We start from the raw sequence: 9,498 nt of genomic DNA, 5'->3' as shown, positions 1-9,498 counted from the left end.
TAGTCCTATTAGTCAATACGTGTTACTGCTTCTAATTCCATTACAACGTAAATATACATAATTGTAAAACTATAATAATGTTGACTTTACTATGTCACTAATACATACCAATTAATTAATATCTAAGCAGGTGTATTAATTTCAACATTGGTTTTTTCGTTAGTGTTCTCAGCTACATTGGTTTCGCTTTCTTCGCCGTCACCAGTCTTGGGTTTCTTATCACTTTTGCGGAACTTGTCGTATCTGTATTAACCAAAATAAATTATATAAATATAGTTATAAAAACCAACTAATTTCGTTTTAAAAAACGTAATAAACACCTATGATGCAATGACATTTGGGTATGTCTAAATTTACTTCACGTTTATAAAAATATATATATTATAGTTGGATATGATAATATTTACCTGCCCAAATCCTCTTCATCATCACTTCCCTCATTGGCCTGAGCATCCACCTCACTCAGCAATTCGCCCAGATCCTTGTCAACATCTGCCCACATCTTATCTTCACTCCCTATAAGGAATTGTTAGGGAAACAAGGTAAATATACAGTTCAATAAACACCTTTCCACACATTAACATTCAGTCTTTATATGTAATTTATTTTTATTTAAAGTGAATTATGTTCTTTGGTAAGTGACGGCTTTAATAAGTTTTCATTGATAACCCATAAATAATAAAAACTTTTGGGACATTGAGCTTGTGCGGAATAGTGGAAACTACTTGTCTCACCTGACACATTGGCAGCATCAGTGCCATTTTCCAATTTCTTTGTGTCCTCAGTTGGGTCTGGCTTCTCAGTTTTGATTTTATCTCCTTCCTCAGGAGTTTCCTTCTCGTCCTCTGTAAATAATGAGATATTGTCAATAATAATGATGATAAAAATACTATTGTATAATTTAATTATTTTATTTATTGATAACTCTTGTTTAACAATAGAGATGAGTGAACAGTTGTTTTTGTTAACTAACTTAATATGTATCTAAGGAATCAGATTTTTCTACCTGTAACCGAATATATTATTAAAATGTATTGGAACAGTCATGTAAAAATAGCTGTATGTACATTGACTTACAAATAAATAGACGACGGGTCTAATACAAAAACCACGAAAAAAATGGCCCAAGTCAACCTATTTAAACGTAGTGACATGTAAAGGAATATGAAAAAGTTAAAACGTTGAATTTAAATTGTAATGTCATCGCAGTACTGTCTAATTTTGCTTGCTTCGCTGTCAGTCGAACAAACGAAGATTAAAGCGTGAATGACGCTCTGTATACGATTTTAAAGCCCTATAAGTTCGGACACTTTTTAGCGCGGATCCGACGTCCATATAATTGTAAGTCAATGTGTATGTACAAAATAATTACCTTTCTGCTGATGCAGCTGGCGATGGATGCGCTCAGCCTGCTTACGTAGCGTGCGCGTATCGCGATGTTGCACGTAACGACTTAAATGAATGCGCAAACGGCAGTGACGCCGTAAGACTTCCGCTTCTTCAGCGCCACCAGCCTCCGCGCGCGGCAAGTAGACGCGGCAAAGTTCGCACCACAATACCTGTAAAAACGTTAAGTATTTAATATCTAATCACTAGGTAAAATATAAAATGTACAATCAAGTGCTCGTCAAGCTTGACACTAAACATTGTAAATGAACTCTATGCCACATACACTGAATACAACCAATATACAAATTGTCTAGCTTGGCATGCTCTTGACTGTACATACAAGATATAATGGTTCTCAACAAACATACCTCCAGTTTCTTAATGTGTTCATTACCAATGTTTATCTCCACTTTAGGTTTCTTTGGTGCAGCTTCATCTTTCTTTTCACCACCAGAGTCATCATCTTCCACTTCTGAAAGGAAAGTTTATTGTCACGAATAATATTGAATAGCAATAAGAATTTCAATTGTGTTTAAGTATTACATACACATTCATAAGGAAAAATACTTACCGTCTACATCTCCTACAGAATCAAGAGTCATAAAGTTGTCCAAATCGACATCCATTCCTTCGTCTCCACTGCCCTCAGCTTTTGGACTGACGCGTCGAGCTGACTGGCTCGCTTTCCGCTGAAAAGTAATGCCATAAAAATATGAAGGCGCCCTAAATTTCATTGCTATTTTACTGAAAAGTGGGACCAAATACAGAAATACCTTAAGATGCTCTAAAGAGCAGATATGGTGTTCATAAATCATGGGCGAGCGGAAAGTGATGCGGCAAATGCGGCAGAAGGGCATGAGAAAACGACGCATGGCGCGGTGTGTGTCGGTGAGGTTGTGTGCCTGGCGCGTGGTGCGATGGTTGAGGCGGCAGATCAGACAGAAGGTGGTGCGCGCTGCCAGCTCAGCGCCTGCACCCGCCTCCAGTTCGCGTTGCGCGCCGCGCTGCGCCACGCGCATGCGCAGCAGCTGCGCCTTGTGCCGCCGCGCCACGCCGCTCATCGCCATACGATGCTTTGTGGACATCAGGTGCTTCGCGTAGCCCTATAGTTCGAATTCTCATATAACATCAATAACATTTTCTAGCGCTTTAAGTATGTAAGGCAATAATTCAATCCTAACAGCAAAAGTCCGGCATTTTTCCTTGCAGTGCACGCAAGCAAGGTGCACGTAAGGGCGCGCGCGAGGCGCCGGTGCATCAGAGGCAGCATCCCCCTCCTTGTCAGTGTCTTCGCCGCCAGCACCCGCGTCTTCGTCTGGCTCCGAACCTTCAGGTTCAGGCTGCAAAATTGTATTACATCAACAAAAGAAACTAATTTTGAATCCATAACTTTTATGTTAAATTAAGCTAAGCTAACCTTGGGCGACTTGACCTTGGACTCCTTTTTTTCTTCAGCAACTTCCTCCTTCTCATCTGCATCCCAATCTTCTTCAGTAGAAGATGCCTCATCCTCTTTAGATTTCACGGGGCTGTTTTAAGAAAAACAACATATAATTTTCCAGTCATTCAATTGAAATTATATTAAATATATTGCATACTGTCCCCGGAACGGAAGAAAGGCACAAATAACATTTAAAAAAATTAGTTATCTACCAAATTTTTTGTAGGAAAATTTATCCCAATAATTGTTAGATATGCAGTAAGCATAAAAGGCACAACTGACACCAATATTCAGATTTTATACTATAAAGGTTAAAACACTAATATCAAAGAATTTTACTTAGTAATGTACAGAACTGTGACTTTATGAAATTCAATGACAATAATTACTTCATAAATAGCACATTTATTTGTAACTTTTTTATAAAAAAATAAACTAAACTCAAAAGTTCGTGGAATTACATCTGTTTGCAGAGTTATTGATATCGGTTCCCGGAAAGTGCGCGAAACATTTAGAGGTAGATATTTTCTTGAAATTTTAATGGGATCACTACTGAGGTACCCCTCTTTGCAATAAAAAAGGAATCCGAAATTGGTTCACAAATGCCAGTGTAATCGCGTAATATATATACAAAAAATAACAGTTGACTTGAGAACCTCCTCCTTTTTTTTTAAATCGTTTAAAAAGGCATAATTAACTACGATTGTGCCCTTTAGTTCTCTAAGTCAAGCATTAAAAATCATATTTAAGTTGTATGTTGTGTATGCTTTATACATTGTTTTTTCTACTAAAAGAAAAAATATTCATATTAATTAAAATACAATGAAAGTTTCTATATAAAATGTCTTATTTATATTTGCGATAAACTACTTAATATTAAATATATATTGGAAATGAAACCATTTTTTTCCGACCTAACTCGCGCATATATGTTTTTCCAAACAAACGAACATTTACGGCTCCTTACAGGCCTTACGGCTGTTTGAAAAAATAAACATTCCCGGTGTAGAACTAAAAAAAAAAGTTTCATTTCCAATGTGTAGCAATCTGGAAAGCCTATGTTATGAAAAATATATTTAATTATACTAGAAAATTTTTTAACTCTAAATTTTGAAATTGCTACCTTTTTTCCTCCGAGGACAAAATAATAAAATTAAGCATTAAACCTGAATTTTATTACTTCACTCTCTCTTTACCTGTCAAGTACATTTTTTTTAATGAATTTCTGGTAATTTATTTTCTGGAGCAATCAAGCATCTTGCAGTTTATGCTGTTGTAGATTAAAATCGCATATTCTTAAATAAATGCTCTCTCTCATACTTAGGGTTTCAGTTTCCATTCCAGCTTATGGTGAGTGTCACATTTTACGGACTGCATATTTAAAGCCTTATTCAATTAAATCTTGGCCCTTTCATAGTGCCATGCTCACTCAACACAACTTTTTAATAACTAAATGAAACATTACTCATTGCATGAATTACCTTCGCCCCTTGATAGATCTGAACGCACGGGTGTAACCGAGCGATCTATCGCCGAATCGCCTAGAGGAAAATGAACCGCGAGAGCGCGGCGCGCCACGATATGTGGCGCGTGAGCGTAACGTGCGGCCTCGGAACGAGCGCCGAGGCGCTCGCGAACGCACACTCGTTCGAGGCGGCTCTCGAGGCGGGCCCATGCCGCTGGGCTTGCGGTAGGTTTCTCTGTTCGGAGACCGTCTTCTGTCGTCGCCGCCGAAAGATCTCCTCTCGCTGCTGTAACTATCTTGTCTACCGCCATACGAGCTTCCATAGTGGCCGCCGCCGTCATGGCTACGTCTATCGCTCGAGGACCCCTGTACATAACTCTGTTGGGTTCTTCTATCATGCTTACAAATGGACAAAATGGTTAAATACAAGTTAAACTAACACTTCCCTCTTTTGGTCATCAATTACATTGCATCTGATACTCAGATCTGTCAGGAGAGTTCAAACAGCCAGAAGATTTCCAATTGTATGCTTATGGTAGGTATCACAATTTGACAAACAATAGTTTTGGGCTGCTCTGAGCTTTCACTCTCAATGGATTTTAAATTTCCTGTATAAAATGATCCCTCTCAAAGTCTGACAGTATCTGGTGCATAAGTGTAGGTATGTGTTAATGAAGGGTTAACCATGTAATGGTATATTCTCTACACTTTACAAGAAGTCTTTGGAGGCAGAGATAGTACTCTCAAACATGAACATCAAATGCCTTATCAATAACCTGGGTTATAAACCACACATATAGTGTTATCATATACAGGATATATCAAGTAGATTTTCCTCACTTTATTAGTTCACACAGTGGAACAGATTTCTAACTGGAACCACTAAGTCACATTTCTTTCTGTGCTTGCGTTTGACCTCATTGAGATTCTTAGCATTTGCCAAAAACAATCACACAGTCAAGTCCAAACTGATTGTGGGCTGTTAGATATGCAGATTAAATAGAGACAGTATACACCATTGTTCATCTTGCATGTAGGTATCTCAGTTGTTCCAACTTGTCATGTAATCAAACATTTATTCATACTAAAATCATCTATTGTGGGCACTGATTATTCATAAATACTACAATAATATTATTCTTTATGTTACATATATATATATCCTCATTGAGACAGGGTTATCCATAGTTCTTTTTTGTAATAAATCCTTAATTGGCAGAATTCCCACCTTTCTCCCAAATCTTTCTTTGGAACACTTATGTTCTTTTCTAGGTCATAGACTGGCACCTGTACCTTCTAAACAATTAAAGCGTGTGTGTAATACTAACCTCCATTCTCATTCTCTTACGTTCAGGCGAGCCTGATCTTCCTCCATATTCTCGAGCAGAATAGCTTGTCGAGTTGTCCTGAGAACGTTTTTAAATTGAGACTGTTGTTGCTGCATGATGTATGAAAATAGAAAATTTGTAAAAATCACTTACAGATCTATATGATTTCTTGTATGAATCGTCAATTCTGTCACGACTTGACGAGTAACGGTTGCTGCTGCTGTTGTTGTAGCGAGACTCATTATTGTATGAGGAGTAGCCGCCTCCACCACGGCCGCCGCCACGACCTTCATATGAGCCCCGGGGGTTGCTGCCGCGGTACGAGCCTCTGTAGCCACCGCCACGTCCACTGTACCCGCCTCCTCGTCCGCCATAGCCCCTGCCCCTTGACGACATCTAAAACGACAAGTACAACCTGGTTTCGCTCACTAAGCCGAATGTACAAAGAGTATATCAAAAATATTCCACTCCAAAGGTTTATTTCAATACGTATAAAAAAAACTTAATCCTATCGCGCAATTTATTTATAAATACTGACGAGACAGTCTCAATGAGGTAGCCCGCCGCCGGTCAAAAGTGCCATGCCATGTGTATAAAATGGCGGCCATAATTTAGAATCAATTGAAATGCGGACAAGTGACGATATTATCTAGTTTGAACAATGTATTTATTAAAGCTTATAGATAGGTATTATAGTACTTACATTCATATGTAGATACACAATTTTCACAAATTGTTTGTTAGCTACACAACTTTTCCGTGAAAACGCCACACACAGCACACAGTTTGGCTAACTGTCAGTGTTGCCACTGTTGCCAGCATAAACTATTTTTTTAAATTCATTGCATGACGTAAAACATTTGAACATACCAACAACAAAAAAAGGCAAAGGCTTATAATAAATTCAAAATTGTTCTATTTAACAAATAAGATGTTAAGAATTAAATTTTTCTACTTTTTCTATTAACTCATACAGTGGAATAAAAGTAAAAAATGTGGAAGGAAAATGTGTAACTAATATGGACACCCTGAACAGGCTTCTCCTTAGTTCTGGTGGCCTACCACAACCTCTTAAAACAATGTTACTTTAACCTTACATTGACTTTTCGTACCATGACGCGCTGAAAGTAAGCTTACTAAAATGTTAAAATTATGATGTTTTATTAGCAGCTTTGTGACTATTCATTCACTCACCTTTTTTTTTTTATGACGGGGGGAAATCTTTATGGATACCCCTGAGCCCAGGGGGACTCTCCCTCCTTCATTCACTCACCTCCTAAAACAATATTACTTTAACCCTCAGAGGATGGAAAAAAAATAAAGGAAAGGAGCTGCCCTATCTACGGAATAAACGTACCTACCTAAACCAAAAATGACCATCACAAATGGCGGATTTAGGTTCGTATTCTAGAACTCTACTCAATGCTCAAGTCAGGATTTGAGTATGGTTTAAAGCACTCGAAATCATACTCAAGTCCCTGCCATTAGGGTAGTATTTCCAGTGCTTGTGTTTCCAGTTAGCATTTGTCATCAAGTCAGGACTTGAGTATGATGTAAAGCATTGAAAATCATTCCCAAGTCCTTGCCATTAGAGTCGTATTTCCAGTTCTTGAAATCATACTCAAGTCTGCTCAAGTCAGGATCTGAGTATGATTCAATAGAATATATAATAAGAGCAAGCACTAGAAATACAATAGAAATAGAATAGAATACGACCCTAAGAGTCGTATTCCAGAACTCTACTCAATACTCAAGTCAGGACTTGAGTATTGCAGTGAGCACTGAAAATCATACACAAGTCCTTGCAATTAGGAAACACAAGCACTGGAAATACGACCCTAATGGCAGGGACTTGAGTATGATTTCGAGTGCTTTAAACTTTAGCATTGAGTAGAGTTCTAGAATACGACCCTTAGGGTCGTATTCTAGAACTCTACTCAATGCTCAAGTCAGGATTGCAATGGAAACACAAGCACTGGAAATACGAGCCTAATGGAAGGGACTTGAGTTTGATTTCGAGTGCTTTAAACCATACTCAAATCCTGACTTGAGCATTGAGTAGAGTTCTAGAATACGACCCCTAGTGTTGTATCATAATCATAGATAAGTCAATATCGACATGCAAATGTATGGCTTGAATATTGAAACTGTTTTTTATGTTTGCAAATGTTTATAGTTTACTGTACTCAAAGTATGATTAATACTAGGCTATTATTAATAGGCAACTAATGAGCCATTATAATCAAAATTAAATATAAAGTTATTTACCAATAAAAGTAACGATGGAATTGTATTAGCATGTAATCTAGTTACATTCAAAGTTCTATTAAAATTTGACTTCAAATGGAGCGAGCGAACGAAGATGGTATTTGATCTAATGTTTATGTTCGACAATCCTATAATTTCCAACCATTCTTTCTTTCTTTTTTCATTTGTAGGTAAACTTTTAAAATAATAATAATGAAATAATAAAAACCTCGCAGTGAATTGTTTTAATAACTGAATATCGATAATATGTCTACTTACTAGAACAATACTATTTCAAAATAATTGTTATCAACGATCATCACAATATATTAAGAAACAGGCAATCTAAAGTAACCAAAGCAAAATTCGGCAAGACTTATGAATAAAGTAATTGAGTCTAATTACATCAGATATTTGGGTTATTGTATGATTTATAAGCAGAAAAATAACACATGTAATGTAAAATTCGTTTGATTTCCGATTTTCTACTGCCGCACTCCTTAATGCTGCAGCGACATATTTTTATCAACACTTAATTGTTCTCACTGTCAATATTTTTGTCCATCATCATCAGCCTATCGCAGCCTACTGCTGGACATAGGCCTTTTTGTCCATTTCATTATAATTCATGCGTATAATTCGCTAAAACATTTGTCCAAATTTTGGTCTTGACTACTTCCCTTTGACAACCGGAAACGATTAACATTATCATAGCACGTATTTTCAATTCTCGTGTTTGACATAAATCAATGCTATTTCTTTTGACTTACGACGGCACGCAGTAGTTAAACAAGGACAATAAAATGTTTATGTTTTCAACGTCTAAATGCATCATATACGTATAACGTCTGATTTATATGTCAACATAACATGTCTTTGGTCTCCATAGTCTAAGCCAGGGGTTCGCAAACTTATTTTGTCTACTGCCCACTTTGAGAATAAATTATTTTTTAGTGTCCCCATTTTTTCACCTACTTAAAAACCACTATAACTTCAAATTAAATTAACTATTGTGAGCTATATTAGCGGAGATAAAAACTTTCATTCTAAACGAGACTTTTACTATAATCCGCAAGAGTTAACTTGAGACCTGAGCGCAGTAGGTAGTATAGGTAGTACACAACGTGTCTTTGTTTCACAAATTTACATAACTCTAAAATATACATACTTGCTACAGTTAATATTCCCAGCTCACGAAAAAGAGTCCTGTAGCCATTGACCTACCACAGTCAATGCCTGCAGCTAAACAAAGGACTAACACCACAGACAGCTCGTATACATTTTTTGTGCTAGACGAACTTTATCAATTGTTGCACTGTTGTTACCTCAAACTATCATTCCATAGCGAATAATTGATTCTGTACAACCATGATAAGCAGACACGAAGACATATCTCAGGAAGTGGCTTCCTGAGATATCGTTTTAGACAGCCTACCTAAGAAATATATAATTTTATTGATTCTGTTACATAGACTATCAATATGACTATTATAGTTAAGATTTTTGTCCAACCATAGTCCTAAAAATTTTGTTATAAGCTGTATAAATCGCTTCGTTCTTATAATGTACATTTAAAAGATTAAGTTGTGAATTGTGATGTTCCCTTTAAAGCAAATTGAATGTAATTT

General features: G+C 36.8%; 1 protein-coding gene across 3 annotated transcripts; it reads right to left on the bottom strand.

The window, feature by feature from the left end:
• On the bottom strand, positions 1 to 6,019 carry LOC113230167 (zinc finger protein on ecdysone puffs). 3 transcript variants are annotated; one of them, XM_026463970.1, is made up of 12 exons: positions 5,777 to 6,019; positions 5,624 to 5,701; positions 4,312 to 4,673; positions 2,807 to 2,918; positions 2,571 to 2,729; positions 2,163 to 2,492; positions 1,961 to 2,078; positions 1,758 to 1,861; positions 1,373 to 1,559; positions 735 to 845; positions 408 to 516; positions 1 to 243 (listed from the first exon to the last, which is right to left on the bottom strand). In XM_026463970.1, the coding sequence occupies exons 1-12, from the start codon at positions 6,017 to 6,019 to the stop codon at positions 123 to 125; spliced, it is 2,034 nt and encodes a 677-aa protein (XP_026319755.1). In that variant the 3' UTR covers positions 1 to 122. The 3 variants fall into 3 exon arrangements, with proteins under 3 accessions (XP_026319755.1, XP_026319756.1, XP_026319757.1); XM_026463971.1 differs by having other exon boundaries at positions 2 to 243; positions 4,312 to 4,661; XM_026463972.1 differs by having other exon boundaries at positions 13 to 243; positions 493 to 516.
• Positions 6,020 to 9,498: the final 3,479 nt, after the last annotated feature.

The sequence above is a fragment of the Hyposmocoma kahamanoa genome, unplaced genomic scaffold (assembly GCF_003589595.1).
Source record: "Hyposmocoma kahamanoa isolate Upper Pololo Valley unplaced genomic scaffold, ASM358959v1 63, whole genome shotgun sequence".
Lineage (NCBI taxonomy): Eukaryota > Metazoa > Arthropoda > Insecta > Lepidoptera > Cosmopterigidae > Hyposmocoma > Hyposmocoma kahamanoa.
Note: the sequence above shows the minus strand (reverse complement) of the source record. Positions and strands in the feature narration are given on the sequence as shown.